The 25,089-nt window shown below is 41.9% G+C and overlaps 1 protein-coding gene across 1 annotated transcript; it reads left to right on the top strand.

Moving 5' to 3' along the window:
* Positions 1-783: 783 nt before the first annotated feature.
* Positions 784-24,729, top strand: LOC139553837 (gamma-aminobutyric acid receptor subunit rho-1-like). The gene is made up of 10 exons (XM_071366569.1): positions 784-1,180; positions 6,071-6,127; positions 6,346-6,452; positions 12,573-12,640; positions 13,589-13,812; positions 19,947-20,029; positions 20,167-20,307; positions 20,414-20,566; positions 20,826-21,022; positions 21,800-24,729. The coding sequence occupies exons 1-10, from the start codon at positions 1,065-1,067 to the stop codon at positions 22,115-22,117; spliced, it is 1,464 nt and encodes a 487-aa protein (XP_071222670.1). The 5' UTR covers positions 784-1,064; the 3' UTR covers positions 22,118-24,729.
* Positions 24,730-25,089: the final 360 nt, after the last annotated feature.

Below are 25,089 nucleotides of genomic sequence, written 5' to 3'. Positions count from 1 at the left end.
GTAATGGCTGGAATAGAGTAAATGCAACAATATCATACACATCAAAGACATGGAAACCACATTTTTGACTCTGTTCCATTAATTATATTCCAGCCATTACAATGAGCCGTCCTCTTATAGATCCTCCCGCCAGCCTCCACTGTACAGTAGGCATTCATCATGTGTTGGGATCAGTCAGAGTAATGAGCTATGTGATTGTTTAGCTATTGCTGTCTGTTCTCTTCAAATAGGTCGCCAAGAATACAACAAAATATCAAACATAAAAGATGCCTAACATTACTTACACCAATGCTCAAATTGACGTCCCATGGAACTTTCCCAATTTCATGATCTTTCAAACATTCAAGATTACTTTATTTACAAGGCTGGATTGATGTGCTGCTGATTATCAACAACAACACAGAAAGAGCGCGGTCTTTATAAAAGAATGGATGACATCAGCGTAGGCTAGTATACTCTTCACTGATGAATATGATTCATTCATATTATCAAGGCTACTATTTGTTGAAATAGGTTAATCCTATCTAATAGAGACCAATCTCTTTGTGTATGTAGGCTAATCCCACATATCTATGTTTGCGAATCTCAGGCTGAAGCCGTATTTTAGCAGCCCTTGAACATGTCTCAGTAAAAAAGCACTGATAGGCACACAGCTGAGGGACTTAATAGTCTTCCACATCAGGGACTGTGTCTGACTGTGTGAACCAGATCCTGTATCTATCTCCTACCATTGACCTCCCAAACGATCACGCTGCATCATTATGAGAATTGGTCTGGGCGGTACAGAGCAGAGTAGAGCAACAGGGCAGAGCGAATGAGCCACATCCGCCACTGGAGGGATCAAATCTGTGCCATCTGATGCTCAAGGATTTATAGGTTTAGTCAAAATTGCTTTTTCCCACTGTGGAGATTAAGCACCGTGGGATGTTTGTTGGTCAGGCCAGAGCTGCTGCTTCTTCCCCGGCCCCGATGCTGTTCTGCTGAAGACAATGTCTCAGGACCCACGAGGTGTTAGCCCTGGTAGGGTGTGGAATTTGACTGGAGTTTGAGTGGTCTACAGAGGTATGTGCACCATGCAGGTGGATACTGTGTTGGTGCTGTTCTGCGTCTGCCTCATGGGGGTTGCTGGGAGATCAGCTCATCAAAGAGGTGACAAGCTGGAGACCTACAAACAAAGCAGGTAAATGCAAATTCCATCCCAGGATCTATACATAACACAGACTGGATGTATGGCATTGAATTTATCCTTTGATTGACATTTTATATCTAGACATGGGTTAAAATGTGAATCTGTATTTTTAATAGATGTCCACTTGGTGATGGTAATGTTCTGTTGTCCTCACCTGTTCTGCTCCCCCACCAGGTGATTTTAGACTTATTCAGAAAGGGGATTTAGAGAGGGGACCTATATTCCAGTATCTAATAATGTTCTATTGTTGGATGTTGTGGCTGTTGCTCCATGGGTGGCTGGACTGGATGTGGCGCTATTGGATGGAATGAATATCATTCTGATCTGTTTATGATACAAATGTATGGAGCCCTGACTCAACCTAGCCTGGTCCTATCTGTTTTTGACATGTCAGCAACCACAGGAGGTGGCAAGACCGCACAAACAGACCTGGGACCAGGCTAGGGTCAACCAATACTTTGAAGTGCATACAGTTAACAACATATAGAACCAATTATGTGGAACTGATGGATTAAGTGGCAATGAGGCATACCGTATATTACATACAGTACAGTATGTTACAGCTGAATGGCAAATTTACTACAATGGTTGCTTTTAATACAGGATCATTGTCTCTATACCGGGACGGTTGAGCTAATGTGCGCTAATGTGATTAGAATGACAGTTGTAAATAACAGCAAACTTTCCAGGACATAGACATGTCTTATATGGGAAAGCTTAAATTCTTGTTAATTTAACTGCACTGTCCAATTTACAGTAGCAATTACAGTGGAAAAATACCATGCTATTGTTTGAGGAGATTGCATAACAACAAAAAACTTTTATCACGGCAACTGGTTTGATACATTCACCTCTGAAGGTAAATAATGTACTTACATTCAGTAATCTTGTTCTGATTCGTCATCCTGAGGGTCCCAGAGATAAAATGTAGCATAGTTTTGTTTGATAAAATCTGTCTTTATATTAAAATGTAGGAACTGGGTTCTCCAGTTTGAACCCCTGCTGTCTCTGGCTCCACACCCACCCCGCCCGGCCATCTAGATGTGTGATAGTTAGTGTATAAGCTAATGATCCATCATGTATGACATTCCTGGAATGTGTAAACTTAAATGTTGTATTACCATATCATTTTTGTATGTTCTCTATAGTTATGTACTTGAACATGTATAAATTGACCAATTCGACACATTTGGGCAGACTTGGTACAAAATATTGATTGTCCAGTATTGCCATGCTTCACTGGATCAATCTGAAACTTTGCACACACACTGTTTCCATCTAGTGGCCAAAATCTAAATTGCGCCTAAACTATAATAATATATTATGGCCTTTCTCTTGCATTTCAAAGATGAAAATACAAAAAAATTCATGTTTTTTTCTTTGTGTTATCTTTTACCAGATCTTATGTGTTATATTCTCCTACATTCATTTAACATTTCCACACACTTCAAAGTGTTTCCTCTCAAATGGTATTAATAATATGCATATCCTTGCTTCAGGCCCTGAGCTACAGGCAGTTAGATTTGGGTATGTCATTTTAGGCAAATATTTAAAAAAAGAGTACGATACTTAAGAGCGATGATGTTGTTGCAATGTTATAGCCTTAGGACAGTACATTTTCTAGCCCAGATATAATTAACCGCAAATACCATAACATGTTGTCTGGCCATATTGCCTACAGATTCATAAAACATTTAAATATTATTTTAGATAAACTTTATTTTGACAGGGAGTCAATGCTGAGACCAAGGTCTCTTTTTCAGATGAGCCCTCTATAGCACCACATTACACATACAATAAATACATCAAACTACACATTCATATAGGCCTACACATTAAAATGCACGTTATTATACACAACAATAATAACCTGCAAAATATGAAATATTCCTAAAATGTAAGAGCTCTCGAGTCCTACAGTACAATGCTAAAAACAGAACTGTGCACCTGTTAATCTCTAGTGAAGATGATAATGATTTTTCCCATCCAAACTGCAGGGTGCCTTTGGACTCACTATCAGCTTTGAGTGATTTATATCCACTTAGTGCATTCCAAAGGCCCTTTAATTTCCTAATCCAACAAACCATGTCTCCTTTAGACACAATTTCACTCTCATGTGATCATGGCTCTTTGAGCTATTTTTACAGTCGATAGTGAAAGTCTACACACCCCTTGCACAGTCTTAAAATGTATTCTAAAAAGGAATTAAAATTGGATGTTCCTCTACCAATCTACACAACCTACTCCAGATGTTCAAAGTGAAAGAAAAATTATAGAACATTTTAAAAATGTATTAAAAATAAAAAACAAAGAGGTCTTGAATGATTGCATACGTCTTCAAACCTGAGTTAATATGTGGTGGAAGCACCTTTGGCAGCCATTATTGCTGTGAATAATTTCAAATAAGATTCTACCAACTTTGCACAACTCTTAGGGCAACATACATGTATATCCATCATTTTTGTCAAAATTGCTTAGGCTCATTGAATTTGGTTGGGAGTCATTAACGGACACCAATATAAATAAACCTTGTCTCTGATTTTCAAGCAAATTTAAGTCTGGACTGAGACTTGAACACTCAACACCTCTTGGAAAGCCATTCTGGTGTCTTTGGCATAAACATTTGTTGCATTGTGTTGCTGAAAAATACACCTCTATCCAATGGGTTAGGTTTTGAGAAGACTGAGGTGGGTTTTCATTTAACTAAAAAATGTAATAAAAATAAAATATTGTGTTAAGATATTCAATCACAATTATATTTTCAAGGAAAATTAAAAGTCCTTTATTTCAAAGTTACACAGATATTGTTGTAGATAACCACTTTTTCTCTCATGTAGATTGGAAATGTTATGGTCGTGAACAGATGCCACACATTTTGTAACATTGGAACACAGTATACTGCTGTGAGTGAAACCAAAATGTTAGCAACACATAACTTGAAACAGGCACCATAAACATATATGGCGACGGACTTGAACATGTGTTAATTTTCTCTCTTCAAAAAACAACAAAAGAACACAGTACATCAAAGCAGTATCAGACAGTCTTAGCTTAGCTTAACAGACACTGATGGTATACTAAACCCGACCTCTCACCCCAAAGCTGTTTCTCTAAAGTTCATATGAAAAGCATTCTCTGTCCTCTTGAATGGCATGAAAATAACAACAACAGTCAATTGTACAATCAGCTTCTGAGAAATGCAACGTTTTGTTATGACTGGACTGCTGTGAATCCAATCACGGAACTGGAGCAAACCGATATCCGGACAGAGCAATGAAAAAAATAACTGAGTTTAAATTGGCACCAGTGAACTGCGATGCACTTTCAACTGAGCTCTTCCTTGTTATGTGCACTTAACAGGAGTTGATTAATGACCCTGGTGTTGACTCTGTCAGGCCAGAAAAGGCAGGCAACTGTATACCAACAGCAGAGCTATAGGAAGCCCCAAGGCAGTGTTCTGCAGACAGACACACACACACACACACACACACACACACACACACACACACACACACACACACACACACACACACACACACACACACACACACACACACACACACACACACACACACACACACACACACACACACACACACACACACACACACACACACACACACACACACACACACACACACACACACACACAAACACACATGCATACGCACACACACAGAGAGACTTTTCTAGACTCTGGCCCTTGGAGGGGATTGGAGATACATTTGTGCCAAGCGGATTATCAACCAGCTGCTGGGGAGGACAGAGAGGAATATCACCCATTACCCATCAGCCCACACCGGTTAGCGCCCAGCAGCGCACTCTCTTGCTCTCTGTCTGATTGTCACGGTAGATAATATCGCTGTCTGCTGTTCTCCTCTCACCATGCACGCCTGTGGGGCACTGTCACAGCATGCACTCGCCCGTAGGCCTCCCATTAATCCAGTTGAGGGTTTTTAGGGGAAAATCTATTTTTTTAATTATTTTTTTATGTTTCTGCCGTGACCTGGATAACGCTATCAGAGCGACAAGCGTTCAGAAGTAGGATCCCTTTGAGCGTTGACGAGACGTTCTCTTGAAAAAGTGTTTTTCTGAATGCCCTCATGCCCTTGTGTTTTGGGGATGAAAATGGCAACGATTCAGCCTGATTTGGCTCCTTGAGTCAAGTTGAGAGTAAAAGACAAATTTCTGCTTAGCTTTATAAAAAACATGATAATGATAACAACAATATAATATATTGTTAATATATAATATAATGATAACAACAATTTCTACTGTGTCTTACACTGGTTGTTGCTTCTTTGAATTATTTATTTGTTGTTGTTGCTAAACTGCACAAAACTTGCTTTGTAGTTCAGCCTCACAACGGTCTCAGTTTGATTAAAGGTTATCATTACAAGGTTACTATATACTTACGTCGACGCTCTTATGCAGAGCGATTTACAGTAGTGAGTGCATGCATTTTAATTCATACTGGTCCCCTGTGGGTTTCAAACCCTCAACTCTGGCGTTGAAAGTGCCATGCGCTACCAACTGTGCCACTCCTGTGTCATTTATTGAATATCTATCACCTATACTGGACTTCATCTTGCCATTTTGACCAGAAGCTGTTTGAAATCATTTTGTGATCATTTCATTATGCCCAGGTGAATGTCACTATTCCTTTCCCAAAAACAATTAACAACGTTAGAGGGCCATTTTACTGAAGAATGTGTTTGTTTCATATGATTGTGTTTTTCTTTTCGTGTTTTATCTTTTCTTTTGATGTATAGTGTAATAATGTGTACTGTATATAGCTATGTATTGTGTAATTGATGTGTATATAGATATGTATAGTTTACTAATTGTTGATTGATGTGTTCAAATATTTTTCATCAACAGATCCAGGAGAGAAACATCAAGAATGGATGATGGAGGAGCTCACAGCAAGACCGCAAGGTTAGAGTTCAATGTCATTGTACAAAACACTGATCAGCAAAAGTGGTTTGCCAACTTGAAGCATGACAGGAAAGGTTTTATCAATACATTTGATATTGTAAATACAGCAAACCTGATATTGTAAAATGCTATCATACTTGACAGTGTACAACATTGAAAAAAGAGATCCTCAACTTATAGCCTAACTCTAAAAAGACAACCTCTTTTCCTCACTACAGCCCAATCCTAAAACGAGGTCCAGACATGACAAAATCTCCCATGACAAAATCTGAGCAGCTCTTAAGAATAGATGACCATGACTTTACCATGCGACCAGCATTTGGAGGTAAGACTTTACAGGAGTCATATAATGTGTATATTTCTACCTAGTAAAATCATCAGGTTTAGTATGTGAAAAACATGCTCCACTTAAGCTTTGTACCTACCCTGCATCAACATTAATTACTTTGATGGTAATGCACAAATGGTTTACTGACTCCCTTTAGTTGTGTTTGCTGTTTTGATGTTGCTTAGAGCACCAACACAAACTCCTTTTTTCCTTTAAACAGGGTCAGACAATCTATCCAATGGTCTTATCAGCTCAGCCCTCTAGAAGCCCTAATGACACCACAACATGGAAAGATGTATATTGTCATGCTAGTACAGATGTAGGATCTTAATTTGATCACTCTTTTGTTGCTGAGAATTTTCATGAACCCCTAAAAAAAATGTCCATTCATTATAATCCACATAATATTTCACATTTCCTGTTGCTGCAGGACTATTTTCCTGCTGTAGCAAACTGTCTCAAATTAAGATCCTATATCTGTACTCTCTCTTTTAACACGGATGTTTGTGGGACAGAGTGTTTGTGGTTTCATGGTCATCGTACAGGGGATTTGCTGTTGTGGGATTACAGGACATATCCCACTGGGGATATACATTGATTTACATAAATCTTCTGTAATTTCAACATAATAATTGGATCTATGCATTTGTTGAAATTCCACATGGAAACGTTCAAAATCTTTTCATCCTATATTCAATATACACTGAGTATACAAAACATGCTCTTTCCATGACATAGACTGACCAGTTGAATCCAGGTGAAAGCTATGATCCCTTATTGACGTCAATTGTTAAATCCACTTCAATCAGTGTAGATGAAAGGGAGGAGACAGTTAAAGAATAATTTTTAAGCCTTGAGACAGTTGCGACATGGATTGTGTATGTGTGCCATTCAGAGGGTGAATGGGCGAGACAAAAAAATTTAAGTGCCTTCAAACAGGGTATGGTAGTAGTTGCCAGATGCACCGGTTTGTGTCAAGAACTGCAACGCTGCTGGGTTTTTCATGGGGAGGTATACTCTATGTATATTGCGGGGTTGAACGTATGTAACATTTTATATTTGATTAGACATAGTTTATTTCACCTTGTTTCAATGTTGATAATAAAATAATATGTTTGAATCAATGTAATTGTTTCAACGTAATGCCATCAACCTAAATAAAGAGGTATATCGAAAGGTTGCTGGATCGCATCCCCGAGCTGACAAGGTAAAAATCAGTTTTTCTGCCCCCAGAAAAGGCAGTTAACCCACTGTTCCCTCGGCGCCGAAGACGTGGATGTCGATTAAGGTAGCCCCGCACACCTCTCTGATTCAGAGGGGTTGGGTTAAATGCGGAAGACACATTTCAGTTGAATGCATTCAGTTGTACAACTGACTAGGTATCCCCCTTTTGAAATAAAATATGAAGCCAAAATTACTGCCTGAACAGTGACTCCTACTGGTATAAGAGGGGTAATGCACTTCAGTGAGAACAAATCACATTCCAGATACCTACCTCAATGTACCTTGCTTAGCTTTGGAAGCGAGCTGTGAACATTTCTGCCAAGCTATCACGTCAACACACTAGACACATCAGCTTCCATACTCATTCGCGTAAATCACATTGAATAGTTGAAAGTAACTCTTCTAACTTTTCTTACTTCACAAGCTGTATGTGAAAGTAAATTTGGAGTGAGGTTGGGTTTATGTAGGCTACATTGAAATCCGATTTGCCCAACAGAGGACACCATCATTTCAACGTGTAGTCAGGTATATTATCATTCATCCATGGTTGATTGGATCCTAGTTACCATTAGCCCTATAAATAGGATGAATTCATAATATGAATAGAAAATGTGTACCTTAGGATATTGTCTTGTATGTGAAGGATGGTTGGCTGATTTCACATTTAATATATAAGTTATTAATATGTTGGATTCATGTCTCCATCTCAACCAAAAACCTAAGTTGAAGAAAAGGACTAAATCAAATCAAACTTTATTTGAAGTGCATATAAAGTTTCATTTGATTTAGTGCTATTCTTTAGCTTAGATTTTTGGTTGATATGGAGATGTGAATCCAACAACATTAATAATTACTTTGTAGTCTAACTGGATATTGAATTGTCATTGTTCAGGCAGGAAGCGTTGGACTGTGGTTTGACATTTTATTTCAATATATCTTTATTTAGGTTGATGGCATAACATACCATTTTACTATCAACATTGAAACAAGGTTAAATAACATACAATATGTCTAATCAAATATGAGATTCAAAATAATTTAAATATACAGTATATTAAATACAGGATAAAAAATATGTTTTTTTATGTTTCTACATGATGATTATGTTGAAATTAGATTGATGTAACAACCTGTAAGTCAGGTTAAGTCAATGTATTTAAGTACAAGTTCTACCCTAATTTCAATGTTTACAATGCTGATTGAAATTAGATGAAATCAGTACTGGTTGATTACTTTTCCGCAATCCAATGTATTTTTCATGTTGATTCCACGTCACAATACGTTGACAAATTACATTGAAACAACGTTGATTCAACTCATGTGTGCCCAGTGGTCTCATGTTAAGGTTAAATTTACTTTTTGAGTTATTTACATGTTGGGAATCCATAATACCTTTAGGATGACCTTCTTAGTTCAAACATAGAGATACAATGATGTTCGAGGCCAAATGACAAAATGTGTTTCAGAGCACCCACGCAAGCCCATGGATCAAGCAACATGTGCGTTACTTTAGAATGCATGTGATATTCATGAACCAGAACAAGGGCCAAATATGTCTTTTTTTATGAATACATAAACATAAACAGCTGTAAGTGCAATCTGAGTCTAAAAAACATCACACTATGAATGACCCCTCTCCTATTGAGAAAGTAGATCTAAAAAAGAGAGATTGGAAAGGCATCCAGATGTTTGCGGCTGCAACAACTGTGATCCATTGTGACCTAATTGTGTTCCTGTACTAAGGCGGATGATGGAGAGTGAAGGTTAAAACAGTTTTAAAAAATAGAATCCAGCCCATCATGGCACAAGCAAATCCATTGGCTGACAATGCAGCACTGAATTTATTGTAGTGTATTTTTTGCATTAGGCTTACACTGACTGAATGAAAGTACTGTATATTGTATTACACATAGTATAGTCACAATACGTGATGTTCTTTGTGCTAGAATCAATGATTATTGAAGCACTTGGCCAAAGCTTTTGATACGGTAGACCATTACATTCTTGTGGGCCGGCTAAGGAGTATTGGTGTCTCTAAGGGGTCTTTGGCCTGGTTTGCTAACTACATCTCTCAAAGAGCGCAGTGTATTACGTCAGAAAATCTGCTGTCTCAGCCACTGCCTGTCACCAAATAAAATTAAATGTTATTTGTCACATGCGCTGAATACAACAGGTGTAGACCTTACAGTGAAATGCTTACTTACAAGCCCTTAACCAACAATGCAGTTTCAAGTTCCTTGGCGTCCACATCACCAACAAACTAACATGGTCCAAGCAGTCCATAGATGTATGTGTAGTATGATTTGACCTTAGTCCTGTATTGACGCTTTGCCTGTTTGATGGTTCAGCACCTCAGGAGTAAATGTCAGTTGGCTTTTCATAGCCGATCATTCAGAGTATCTCTACCGCCCCTGCGGTTTCTAGAGAGTTGAAAACAGCAGGTCTGGGACAGGTAGCACATCCGGTGAATAGGTCAGGGTTCCATAGCCGCAGGCAGAACAGTTGAAACTGGAGCAGCAGCACAGCTAGGTGGACTGGGGACAGCAAGGAGTCATCATGCCAGGTATTCCTGAGGCATGGTCCTAGGGCTCAGGTTCTCAGAAAGAAAGAAAGAAAGAAAGCAAGCAAGCAAGCAAGCAAGAAAGCAAGAAAGCAAGCAAGAAAGCAAGCAAGCAAGAAAGCAAGCAAGAAAGCAAGCAAGAAAGCAAGCAAGAAAGCAAGCAAGAAAGCAAGCAAGAACGCAAGAAAGAAAGCAAGCAAGAACGCAAGAAAGAACGCAAGAAAGAACGCAAGAAAGAAAGCAAGAAAGAACGCAAGAAAGAAAGCAAGAAAGAAAGCAAGAAAGAAAGCAAGAAAGAAAGCAAGAAAGAAAGCAAGAAAGAAAGCAAGAAAGAAAGCAAGCAAGAACGCAAGAAAGAAAGCAAGCAAGAACGCAAGCAAGAACGCAAGAAAGAAAGCAAGAAAGAAAGCAAGAAAGAAAGCAAGAAAGAACGCAAGAAAGAAAGCAAGAAAGAAAGCAAGAAAGAAAGCAAGAAAGAAAGCAAGAAAGAAAGCAAGAAAGAAAGCAAGAAAGAAAGCAAGAGAATTAGAGAGAGCATACTTAAATTCACACAGGACACCGGATAAGACAGGAGAAATACTCCAGATATAACAGACTGACCCTAGCCCCCCGACACATAAACTACTGCAGCATAAATACTGGAGGCTGACGATACCCCGGACAAGGCCAAACAGGCAGAATATAACCCCACCCACTTTGCCAAAGCACAGCCCCCACAACACTAGAGGGAAAGCTTCAACCACCAACTTACCATCCTGAGACAAGGCCGAGGATAGCCCACAAAGATCTCCGCCACGGCACAACCCAAGGGGGTGCGCCAACCCAGACAGGAAGATACGTAAGTGACTCAACCTACTCAAGTGACGCACCCCTCCTAGGGATGGCATGGAAGAGCACCAGTAAGCCAGTGACTCAGCCCCTGTAATAGGTTTAGAGGCAGAGAATCCCAGTCGAGAGAGGGGAACCGGATAGGCAGAGACAGCAAGGGTGGTTCGTTGCTCCAGTGCTTTCCTTTCAACTTCACACTCCTGGGCCAGACTACACTCAATCATAGGACCTACTGAAGAGATGAGTCTTCAATAAAGACTTAAAGGTTGAGACCGAGTCTGCGTCTCTCACATGGGTAGGCAGACCGTTCCATAAAAATGGAGATCTATAGGAGAAAGCCCTGCCTCCAGCTGTTGGCTGAGAAATTATAGGGACAGTTAGGAGGCCCGCGTCTTGTAACCGTAGCGTACGTGTAGGACCAAATCGGAAAGATGGGTAGGAGCAAGCCCATGTAATGCTTTGTAGGTTAGCAGTAAAACCTTGAAATCAGTCCTTACCTTAACAGGAAGCCAGTGTAGAGAGGCTAGCACTGGAGTAATATGATCAAATTTCTTGGTTCTAGTCAAGATTCTAGCAGCCGTGTTTAGCACTAACTGAAGTTTATTTAGTGCTTTATCCGGGTAGCCAGAAAGTAGAGCATTCCACCCCCACCATCACTGCATCACTGCACTCTATACTCCTCTGTAAACTGGTCATCTCTGTATACCTGTCGCAAGACCCACTTGTTGATGCTCATTTATAAAGCCTCTTAGGCCTCACTTCCACCTATCTGAGATATCTACTGCAGCCCTCATCCTCCACGTACAACATCCGTTCTGCCAGTCACATTCTGTTATAGGTCCCCAAAGCACACACATCTCTGGGTCGCTCGTCTTTTCATTTTGCTGCAGCTAGCGACTGGAACGAGCTGCAACAAACACTCAAACTGAACAGCTAAATCTCAATCTCTTCATTCACTCAATCATGGGCACTCTTAATGACAGTTGTTGCTGCTTTGCATGATGTATCGTTGTCTCTACCTTCTTGTCCTTTGTGCTGTTGTCTGTGCCCAATAATGTTTGTACCATGTTTTGTGCTGCTACCATGATGTGTTGCTACCATGCTGTGTTGTCGTGTGTTGCTGACTTGCTATGTTGTTGTCTTAGGTCTCTCTTTATGTAGTGTTGTGTTGTCTGTCTTGTCGTGATGTGTGTTTTGTCCTATATTTATACTTTTTTTTTTTTTAATCCCTGCAGGAGGCCTTTTGCATTTTTTGCCATCATTAAATAATAATTCGTTCTTAACTGACTTGCCTAGTTAAATAAAGGTTAAATAAAATGCATTTAATTAAATTAAAGTATCCATTATAGCAATGCGTGAAGGAAATGAAGGATAAATGGTACTGCACTTGTAAAACACAACATGTTTTAAAAAGGTTTTTGAACAGAGGTCCAGGATAGTCAATTAATTCTGGAAATCTAATCTCTCATTGAAATTTATATTAATGCAATTTTATTTAATTACAGGACCCCCTATTCCAGTTGGGGTAGATGTTCAGGTTGAAAGTCTGGACACAATCTCTGAAGTGGATATGGTGAGTGGGATTTCAGTCTCTTTACACAGTGAAGGGTAATCCTTCCTAACCTGGTGGAACGAGACTGATCGCACAATAGCTCACATTCTGTTTGTAAAACAGAAACGTGAGCACAGCCGTTAGTCTGCTTGACCAGGCTAAATCTTTTCCCAAAACTTTAGAAAAAGTATTCCACCATCTAGAAAAATGCTTTCAACCAGAGAAGCCGTTTATTAATATTATGTAATGACAAAAGATGAAGCATACTCAACTCAGATACTGTACCTCACATGTAGAATCCTCCAAACACATATGTTGCATCCAAATAGCATATTCATCAATAGGCGTGATTGTCCTACAGCACTACCACCGCTCCCACCACCACCACCGCTACCACCACCACCACCGCTCCCACCACCACCACCGCTACCACCACCACCACTACCAACACCACCAACACCACTACCACCACCACCACCACCACCACTACCACCGCTCCCACCACTCCCACCACCACCACCACTACCACCACCACCACTACCAACACCACCACTACCAACACCACCACCACCACTACCACTACCTCCACCAACACCACCGCCAACACAGCCACCAACACAGCCACCACCAACACAGCCACCACCAACACCACCGCCAACACAGCCACCAACACAGCCACCACCACCACCACCACCACCGCCACCACCAACACCACCAACACCCCCACCATCACCACCAACATAACCACCACCACCACCGCCACTCCCACCACCACCATCACCATCACATCACCAATCCCTCCAACACCAACACCACCAACACCACCACCACCACCAACACAGCCACCACCACCACCGCCACTCTCATCACCACCAACACCCCCACCATCACCACTCCCACCACCAACACCCCCACCACCACTCCTACCCCCACTCCCACCACCCCCACCAACCTGCTGTGTTGTTTCAGGACTTCACCATGACCCTGTACCTGAGGCACTACTGGAAGGACGAGCGCCTGTCCTTCACCAGTACCAATAACCAGAGCATGACCTTTGACAGCAGGCTGGCCAAGAAGATCTGGGTTCCTGACATGTTCTTCGTCCACTCCAAGAGGTCCTTCATCCATGACACCACCACGGACAACGTCATGCTGAGGGTGTACCCTGACGGCAACGTGCTTTACAGTCTGAGGTAGCTCCACTGTGTTACGGCCCTGCTACACTATAGCCACCGGGCGTCCAGCATTGCCAGGAGCCATCAGCCATTGAGGAAATACTTCCTTTGAAATCAATGAAAGCTGCTGTACTGCCCGTGTTGCGCACGCATTGCATCACGTCCAAAGGCGGCATCCAAGCTTAAGAATAGCAGAGGTTCAATTCTCACATGTTCATTCTTTCTTGTGAATTGAAATAATGAGAAATAACAACATGCTCTGATATTTACAACTTCGCGAAGAAAGTTAATCTGTGTCGTTTACAGTAGGTGCAAATAACGGATTGTGTGCAGAACAAGCAAGGAGGTAGGAAAAGCCAAGCATGAGCTAGCGAGATCCTATTGGTATGTTGTAGCATGTGTTCTTAATGGAGCTCTCTCTGCACCACTAATTGTAGAACCACTGACATGTATTATTTACTTGACTATTGTTTCTGGCGTTATCCCTAAGATCTGGAAAGCGGCACATGTCCTCACCTTATACAAAGGTGGAGATCCTTCTGACTTAGATAACTACGGTCCAATTTCCAAATTCTTGCCTTTCCAAAGTTTTAGAATCTCTGAATAACTTTCCCCTAAGAACATTTTTAAACTATTCCCTCTGTTCTTAATGTGCACAAATCCGTTTTTTGACCTGGACATAGCACGGTTTCAGCAGATACACTTGCTTTGGATGATGTGTTAAACTTGGATCATAAAAATCATTGTGCTGCCTTATTTATAGACCTTCCAAGGCCTTCGATACCAATGACCATCACATTCTTATTCAGAGGTTGACTGAAATAGGCCTGGATCAGGCTTGCAAGTGGTTTGAAAAGTATCTGTCAGACAGGACTAAATGTGTGATCTTTGATAGCGTTAAGTCTAGTTTCCTGGATATCACAAAAAGTGTACCGCAGTGGTCAGTACTGGGACCTGTTCTCTTTACCATTGATATAAATAATATTGGTCTATCTGTTAAAATGTGTAATATTCATCTGAATGCAGACGGCACTGTTATATTTGCCATTGACCCAACTGCTGACCAGGCTATGTTAGAGATGCAATCTGACCTTGTTACTTTACAGAAAGCCCTGGTTGGTTTAAAACTTGGACTTAATGCAGGCAAAACTAAATACATGTTTTTCTGTAGTTCTTGCAATGTTTCAGATGGACTACATATGTATTCTATCAAGGCACAAGGCGAGACCCAGATGCAGACACAGGAGGCAGATGGTTGGAGTCTTACAATGTTTATTAATCCAAAAAGGGGTAGGCAAGAATGGTCGTGTACAGGCAAAAGGTCAAAATCAGTTCAGAGTCCAATAGGTACCGAAAGGCAGGCAGATTCAAGGTCAGGGCAGGCAGGGTGATCAGGCAGGCGGGAAAGTAGTCCAGAGTCAGGCAGTGGTCAAAACCAAGAAGACTAGCAAAAGAGAATAGAAAAGGAGTACGGGGAAAAACACGCTGGTTGACTTGACTAAACATACAAGACAAACTAGCACAGAGAGACAGGTAACACAGGGATAAATACACTGGGGAAAATAAGCGACACCTGGAGCGGGTGGAGATAATCACAGGGACAGGTGAAACAGATCAGGGCGTGACATATTCATTGGATGGTTCTCCCATTGATCGGGTTCCTGCCAACAAATATCTGGGCATTTGGATTGACAAAGACTTCATGTTTAAAAAACATACTGTTGATCTATTTAAGATTTAAAGTGGGCTTATTTTTTTGAAATATATCTTGTTTTTCCCTAAGTAGCAGAAAGCAGATTGTGCAGTCAACTTTCCTGCCAGTTCTTGATTATGATGACATCATTTACCAGATTGCAGCAGCCACTACTCGTAAACCATTGGATGCTGTCTACCATACTGTAGCGCCATATGTTTTATCACTGGTGACAGGTTTAATACTCACCACTGAATTCTGTATCAAAACGTTGGCTGATCCCCATTAAAGTCCCATAGATCAATTCATTACTCGCTTTTTGTTTACAAAGCCCTACTACACAAGCTTACAATTTACCTAACTTCGTTGCTAACGTATAAAAGAATGAGCAACCAAACCCACTCGCAGGATTTATCTCTTGAGGTCCCTCTGGTCTTGACCAATTTAGGTAAATGCTCTTTTAGTTTTAGTACCCTCCAGTGTTGGAATAACCTACAAAATTCCTTTCAAATTGATTCCCTGGTGCTGCTAGGGTAGTTTAGTTGCTTTGATTTATTGTAGTGGTTTATTTGTTAATGGTTGTGTTGAGGTTGTGCCTTATGGTTATTTGTATTAATCTTGTTTTAATTGTAATGTAAATTATTCTTCCTGTTGTGAGAAAATGTTTGTACTCAGAGCACCATTGGGAATGAAACCCTGGTCTCAATTGGACTACCCTAAACAAATAAAAGTTTATAAAAATGTGTATATTTCCGTTATGGAACACCTCCTCTCTGAAGTGTGTGTGTGCACAAACTCAATTTGGCATTGCACTCATTCTAAACAATGCCTTTTTCTTTTTACTTTGGCAAAGCGTCAAGTGTATAAAACTTTGTGCACTGGATTCCTAACAGATTCTGGTTCTGGAAACAGAAACATTTATTGAGATCAGATGTTTCATTGATGAGAAAATGTGCTAAATGTTGGGCCAGTTTTACCTACTTCCATCCTCTCCCACTGCCCACGACTGGTCTTCCTCTCACTACCATATTTGGTGGTGAGAAAACGGCTCTGTGTAGCAGGTAGAATGTCACATTGACGCAACGCAACGCGTACAGTGGAGCTGCAGTGTTACCACAGACAGAAGGGGAAACCCAGACAGATTACAGGGGCTATAAAGCTGAAGCATCTATGCTTGTGTTGCCCAACAGTCCCCCACCCACTTCCCTTCCCTTCATTGAAAATGAATGGGGCTCAGTTGTTTCATCGCCCCACCCCAGCACTACACAGCTGAATCAAATAACCAACTCAAGCTTTGATCATTTGAATCAGTTGTGTAGTGCTAGGCTGGGAAAAAAACAAAACGTGCACCCAGGGTAGCCCCAGGACTGAGTTTGGTAAATCCTGCATCAGGGCACACCATAGCAAAAGGTTTTGCAACGGAACACGGAAACAAGCGTTTCTTTTGGACAGGTTCCGATAGCACCCCGTTTCGGAACGTTTTTGTGCTAGCTGAACACCACCTTGGTTTGATAACTAACCCTTAAGGGTGTTGGATTTAGTGCTGAAATCCTTTTCAAGTTGACTTATCTGTCACGCCCTGACCTTAGAGATCCTTTTTATTCTCTATTTTGGTTAGGTCAGGGTGTGACTAGGGTGGTTAGTCTAGTTTTTTTCATTTCTATGAAGGAGGAACAACGACGACGCCAGGGTTCGCGGACAGGACGCAAGCCCAAAAGATAGCCCGGGGGAGAAAAAGTGGGGGGGAGGGGGCACACTGAGTGATCAGCGGAGCCGAGGGGTGAACCAGAGCCAGTCTGGGAGTCAAGTGAGGAACTCGACGAAAGACTCCGGAGAGAGGTGTTGGCGTTGAGAGCGCTGCAGAGCTGGCGTGCTGAGGAGCGTGACACCAGTCCGGTGTCATTTGCACCAGTTTCACGCATCTGGCCTCTAGTGCGCCTTCCCAGTCCGGTACGTCCTGTGTCGTCTCCACGGACTCGCCCTGAGGTGTGTGTCACCGTTCCGGTACAATGTGTGCCGGTTTTACGACCCGTGTCTCCAGTGCGCCTCCACAGCCCAGTGCGTCCTGTTCCAGCTCCTCGCACTTGCCGTGCGAAGGTTATCATCTGTCCAAGACATGTTGTGCCAGCTCTACGCTCCAGACCTCCAGTGCGCCTCCACAGACCAGTACATCCTGTGCCGGCTCCACGCACCAGGCCTCCTGTGCATCTCCCCTGCCCGGTACTTCCTGTGCCGGCTCCACGTTCCAGGCCTCCTGTGCGTCTCCCCAGCCCAGTACGTCCTGAGCCTCCAGCGAGGGTTCCCAGTCCAGAGCCTCCAGCGAGGGTTCCCAGTCCAGAGCCTCCAGCGATGGTTCCCAGTCCAGAGCCTCCAGCGAGGGTTCCCAGTCCAGAGTCTCCAGCGAGGGTTCGCAGTCCAGAACCTCCAGTGACGGTTCACAGTTCAGAGCCTCCAGTGAGGATCCATGGCCCGGAGCCTCCTGTGATGATCCACGGTCCGGAGTCCCCGGCGACGATCTACGGTCCGGAGTTCCCGGCGACGATCCACGGTCCGGTTCCTCCGGCAACGATCCACGGTCCGGTTCCTCCGGCAACGATCCACGGTCCGGTTCCTCCGGCAACGATCCACGGTCCGGTTCCTCCGGCAACGATCCATGGTCCGGAGCTTCCGGCGACGAACCACAGTCCGGTTCCTCCGGCGACGATCCACGGTCCGGAGCTTCCGGCGACGATCCCCGCACCAGAGTCGCCACCAAAGAGGGCGTATCCACGAGCGGAGCGGGGTCTACGTCCCGCACCGGAGCCGCAACCGAGGCTAGATGCCCACCCGGACCCTCCCCTATAGAGTCAGGTTTTGCGGCCGGAGTCCGCACCTTTGGAGGGGGGGTACTGTCACGCCCTGACCTCAGAGATCCTTTTTGTTCTCTATTTTGGTTAGGTCAGGGTGTGACTAGGGTGGGTAGTCTAGTTTTTTCATTTCTATGTTGGCCTGGTATGGTTCCCAATCAGAGGCAGCTGTCTATTGTTGTCTCTGATTGGGGATCATATTTAGGCAGCCTTTTCCCACTGGGTTTTTGTGGGATCTTGTCTATGTCTAGTTGCCTGCGAGCACTACATTAGTTTCACGTTTCATTTTGCACTTTATTGTTTTCTGTGAGTTTCATCCAATAAACATGTGGAACTCTATGCACGCTGCGCTTTGGTCCATTAATTCAACCAACGACCGTGACATTATTGAGGCATATGAAGGAGGTCTATTTGTTGCACAGCAAAACAAAGCTATTGGACATGCTACTTAGTAATTATACATGTCAGATCCTGTGTGTGCAACCCTCCTTGGTTGTTAAATTGGACAATGAGTTCATTGAATGGATGATATAAATATAGATCTGGTGGTGCATGACATAATTTATCTGACAAAGTTAGGACCTTTTAGTGACAGCCATTTCATGAGACAGGTGGACAACACTGTTGTAATCAGGACTGTATGACAAACATTTTCCCTTCCCTTGCCAGTGTTCTTCATTGAACAGATTTAATCAACACCAGTCCAATTGTAAACAAGACAGCCGCCAAATAGAGACCTCATGTAACCTTCAGTGACATCGGATATAACATTCTGTAGACTCCTAGCCATTAGACCTAGATCACCTACATGGAGTTGACATTGGAAAAGCAGTCTCAATCCCCAACAACAATTTTTTGTTAAATTATTTTAGGCCCGGTAGATTCAAAATTCTGTTTTCCTGTGTTTTGTACCATATTTGTACACCAGCTGATGAAACTAACACTGTCAAAATATGAAAATGTAATCAGTGTTATTTCTACATAGGACATTCTAATCAGCAGGTTTTGCATGGGTGGAGTTTTGGCTTGCTTGGTGATAAATCATCAGGCGGCATAAATGAATAGACCAATAACAATGAGAGTTCCAAACTTCTCTCCCAATAAAAGCTAGTTTTCAGGTTACATATCACTCCCATTAGGCCCCTCCACTCTGGTGGATTGATCCCCGCACCACAATCCTAACTGGGGTTAATGCACTGCTTTGGTGCCCTTTCCCGCTCCGCTGAGACCTAGCAAAAGTATTGCTTAAGAAATAGTTTTTTGCTCAAAAGCTATTTCCATAATTTTTTACCATTATTACAAAAAAACTTTAAAATATGGTACTTAATTGTTGCCCAGAAATTATTTGATATTGAGATAAAAACTTCTTCACCTGCCATTTTTTGTTTCATACCCTATTCAAGTAAACTTATAATAGTCATATTGATCCATTTCAGCTACAGCTCAGCATAAAGGCAACCAGAATTTAATATGGATACAAAGTGATGATTATAATTGTGAATTGCTTTGATTGTTTTAATCAAAGCAATTCACAATTATAATCATCACTTTGTATCCATATTAAATTCTGGTCAGGCATAAGTCAGGCTCTGATGTCACTTTTGTTCTCACAGAGTCACGGTCACGGCCATGTGCAACATGGACCTGAGTCGCTTCCCTCTAGACACACAGACCTGCTCGCTGGAAATAGAGAGCTGTGAGTGCACCTCTCAACTTTACTATTTACCTACACATCTCTGATGACATTTGATTATGTTTTTATCACATGATCAAAGATAAGCAATCATATTTATATGAGGTATTCATTGGGGTTTTTGAACATTCTCTCGTCAGATGCTTACACGGACGATGATCTCATGCTGTACTGGAAGAAAGGCAACGAGTCACTGAACACAGACGAGAGGATATCTTTATCCCAGTTCCTCATCCAGAAGTTTCACACCACTACAAAGCTGGCCTTCTATAGCAGTACAGGTAACCCTGAAGTCACAGATTGAGTAGATATTACGTAGATATTACAAAGACACATTATAGGACTGGATCTGCGTAGAATATCAGCTGTGTTTCTTTTTCTTCTCAGGCTGGTACAACCGTCTGTACATCCACTTCACCCTGCGACGTCACGTCTTCTTCTTCCTGCTCCAGACCTACTTCCCAGCCACCCTCATGGTCATGCTGTCCTGGGTCTCCTTCTGGATTGACCGCCGGGCCGTCCCCGCTAGGGTCCCTTTGGGTAGGAAAGGCCTTTGCCAGAAGGACCAGGACATTTTATTGGCTCTAGGCTAAATTGATATTTCCATGTTTTATTTGAGATATAGTACAGTCTTGCTGTCTTTCCAACAGTGATTGGGAAGTTTGCTTGGTCTCGACAGTGCCCCAAATAAAGATTGACATCAACTGTAAAAGATCAAGCCAAGACCTGGACTAAAAAGCTATTTCAATGGAGATCTGTGTCTGGGTAACTGTCCCTAATGTCTTTTGACTCTGTCCAGGTATCACCACAGTGCTCACCATGTCCACCATCATCACTGGAGTCAACGCCTCCATGCCCAGAGTGTCCTACATCAAAGCGGTGGACATCTACCTGTGGGTCAGTTTCGTGTTTGTCTTCCTCTCGGTCATAGAGTATGCAGCGGTCAACTACCTCTCTACCGTGCAGGAAAGGAAAGAGAGGAAACTAAGAGAGAGGGTACAGTTTGTTTCATTTCATTTGCATAAAATGTTTTTCTGCTTTTCTGTATACTTTTATTTTTAGAACTACATCTGGAGAACAACTTTGCATGCTGTATATTTCTCTATATGCCAAATGTTGTGGCATGTGGAACTGAAACTGCATAAGATGCCTCAGGAGGAAATCAAATCAAATGTTATTTGTCACATACACATGGTTAGCAGATGTTAATGCGAGTGTAGCGAAATGCTTGTGTTTCTAGTTCCGACCATGCAGTAATATCTAACAAGTAATCTAACCTAACAATTTCACAACAACTACCTTATACACACAAGTGTAAAGGAATGAATAAGAATATGTACATAAAAATATATGAATGAATGATGGCCGAACGGCATAGGCAAGATGCAGTAGATGGTATAGAGTACAGTATATACATATGAGATGAGTAATGTAGGGTATGTAAACATTATATAAAGTGGCATTGTTTAAAGTGGCTAGTGATACATTTATTACATCAATTCTTCCATTATTAAAGTGGCTAGAGTTGAGTCAGTATGTTGGCAGCAGCCACTCAATGTTAGTGATGGCTGTTTAACAGTCTGATGGCCTATTGTAACTCACACAGCCCCTGAAAACTTTTCCTGCCACGAACAACCTTGTTGAGAAGCCCTAAGCTCGAAAATTACTAAATACATTAGACATCAGTAGATTTAAAGCCACTTAAGTTTTTGCAGTTTCAAAGTATTGTCCTTTAATTCAACCTTTTTATTTTTTACTCCCCGCTATCTACAGTTGCCGTGTACATGTGGCATCGGAAACCCTGACGACGCCATGTGCGACCCCCAGATCACTGGCTACACCACCATGGACGTCAACAATATAGGGAACTATGGCACCGCAGGGAACTATGGAATGCCAGAGAACGGAGGCAGGCAGGAGAGGATGTTTGCCCAGGTGGTTCTGGGGGATCCCCAGCTCACCGGCCAGGTAAAGAGGCCAGGCTATGTGAACATTTGGATAGACACCCACGCCATAGACAAGTACTCACGGATGGTCTTCCCTGGTTCCTACGTCCTGTTCAACATCATCTACTGGTCCATCTACTCCTAACGCCTGGCCAATGGGGAAGGACCATACTACCCTAACACAGCCACATGCTGCAGATAGACCACAACATGTTCGATTTCATTATGCACCAAACGGCACAACACTGACTGAAACAGGGATCGACTACCTGAACTTGTCCAATAAGAAACACGAGTTTTCGTTTTTCAGGGCAAAACTTTTGCTACATTTTGCAACAGTATGCCCTCATGAATATGAAACAGGACACCACTGTAACTCCATTAACAGGGATAGCAGCCACGCAGAGAGAAAACATATTATTGTTTCTGTTTTCAAGACAAAAGACTGAGATATGGATTATTTATTGTGAGGTGAACATTGCCTTCTTGACCCAGCCTCTTAAATGGACCTATTCATGTACAGTACAGTGCATTTGGAAAGTATTCAGACGCCTTGACTTTTTCCACATTTAGTTACATTACAGCCTTATTCTAAAATGGATTAAATGTTGTTTTTTTCTCTCAATCTACACACAATACCCATTTGGACAAAGCAAAACGCTGGTTTGTAGAAAATGTTGCAAATTTAATAATAAAAAAAATATGAAATATCACATTCACATAAGTATTCAGACTCTTTACTCAGTACTTTGTTGAAGCACCTTTGACAGCGATTACAGCCTCTATTTGGGGAGTTTCTCCCATTCTTCTCTGCAGATCCTCTCAAGCTCTGTCAGGTTGGATGGGGAGCGTCACTGCACAGTTATTTTCAGGTTTCTCCAGAGATGTTCAATCGGGTTCAAGTTCGGGCTCTGGCTGGGTCACTCAAGGACATTCAAAGACTTATCCTGGAGCCACTCCTGTGTTGTCTTGACTGTGTGCTTGGGATCATTGTCCTGTTGCAAGGTGAACCTTCACCCCATTCTGAGGTCCTGAGCACACTGGAGCAGGTTTTTCCCTCGATCCTGACAAGTCTACCAGTACCTGCGGCTGAAAAACACCCACCACCATGCTTCACAGTAGGGATGGTGCAAGGTTTCTTCCAGAAGTGATGCTGGCATTCAGGCCAAAGAGTTGAATCTTGGTTTCATCAGACCAGAGATTCTTGTTTCTCATGTTCTGATAGTACTTTAGTGCCTATTGGCAAATTCCAAGTGGGCTGTCATGTGCCTTTTACTGAGGAGTGGCGTCTGGCCACTCTACCATAAAGGCCTGATTGGTGGAGTGCTGCAGAGATGGTTGTCCTTCTGGAATGTTCTCCCATCTCCACAGAGGAACTCTGGAGCTCTGTCAGGGTGACCATCGGGTTCTTGGTCACCTGCCTGATCAAGGCCCTTCTCCCCCGATTGTTTGGCTGGGTGGCCAGCTCTAGGAAGTCTTGGTGGTTCCTAACTTCTTCCATTTAAGAATGATGGAGGCCACTGTGTTCTTGGGGACCTTCAATGCTGCAGACATTTTTTGTTACCCTTCCCTAGATCTGTGCCTCGACACAATCCTGTCTTGGAGCTCTACGGACAATTCCTTCGACCTCATGGCTTGGTTTTTGCTCTGAAATGCCTTGTCAACTGTGGGACCTAATATAGGCAGGTGTGTGCCTTTCCAAATCATGTCCAATCAATTGAATTTACCACAGGTGGAGTCCAATGAAGTTCTAGACACATCTCAAGGATCATCAATGGAAACAGGACGCACCTGAGCTCAATTTCGAGTCTCATAGCAAAGGGTCTGAATACTTATGTAAATAAGGTATTTCTGTTTTTTTATTTTTTATAAAGTTGAAGAAAAAAGTTTAATAACCTGTTTTCGCTTTGTCTTATGGGGTATTGTGTGTAGATTGATGAGGAAACTGTTTAATTTAATCCATTTTAGAATAAGGCTGTAACATAACAAAATGTGGAAAAGGGGAAGGGGTCTGAATACTTTCCTAATATGTACTCTTTCCATGTGTATTCAAGAAAAAAGTTGTAAGGGTTTCTCATCATTTCCACTGAGCACCCGGTCAAGTTAATTTGTAAATACTGTGGTTAGCTAGACGGTAAGGGCTTAGGATGGTGTACAATATTATCAATGACTCAGACGGACCAAAGGTAGACTGAGGTATTTATCCTCCTGGCTCTGAAACACTACATAAATTGGGTGCAGTATTTTTCTGTAAACATCCTTTGAGAATTTTCAGTTGCACTATGATTGCTCAAACATTATGCATCAGATTAATTAACATTGATAAACTGTTGCTTGGGGGTTGAAAAACCATTTGAGATAGCACGATGTTTTGGGAATGTCAAATTTTGAAATACAATGTTGTTTAGACATGATCGTTATCTCTGAGACAGTTGTTTGACATTGCGACATCTATGACTACGACTATTAGTTAACTTGGCATGACTACGACCATTAGTTAACTTGGCATGACTATGACTATTAGTTAACTTGGCATGACTATAACCATTTGTTAACTTGGCATGACTATTAGTTAACTTGGCATGACTACGACTATTAGTTAACTTGGCATGACTATGACCATTTGTTAACTTGGCATGACTATAACCATTTGTTAACTTGGCATTACTATTAGTTAACTTGGCATGACTACGACTATTAGTTAACTTGGCATGACTACGACTATTAGTTAACTTGGCATGACTATGACCATTTGTTAACTTGGCATGACTACGACTATTAGTTAACTTGGCATGACTATGACTATTAGTTAACTTGGCATGACTATTAGTTAACTTGGCATGACTATTAGTTAACTTGGCATGACTACGACTATTAGTTAACTTGGCATGACTATGACTATTAGTTAACTTGGCATGACTATTAGTTAACTTGGCATGCCTACGACTATTAGTTAACTTGGCATGACTACGACTATTAGTTAACTTGGCATGACTATTAGTTAACTTGGCATGACTACGACTATTAGTTAACTTGGCATGACTATTAGTTAACTTGGCATGACTACGACTATTAGTTAACTTGGCATGACTATTAGTTAACTTGGCATGACTACGA

The sequence above is a fragment of the Salvelinus alpinus genome, chromosome 25 (assembly GCF_045679555.1).
Source record: "Salvelinus alpinus chromosome 25, SLU_Salpinus.1, whole genome shotgun sequence".
In the NCBI taxonomy this organism is placed as follows: domain Eukaryota; kingdom Metazoa; phylum Chordata; class Actinopteri; order Salmoniformes; family Salmonidae; genus Salvelinus; species Salvelinus alpinus.
Note: the sequence above shows the minus strand (reverse complement) of the source record. Positions and strands in the feature narration are given on the sequence as shown.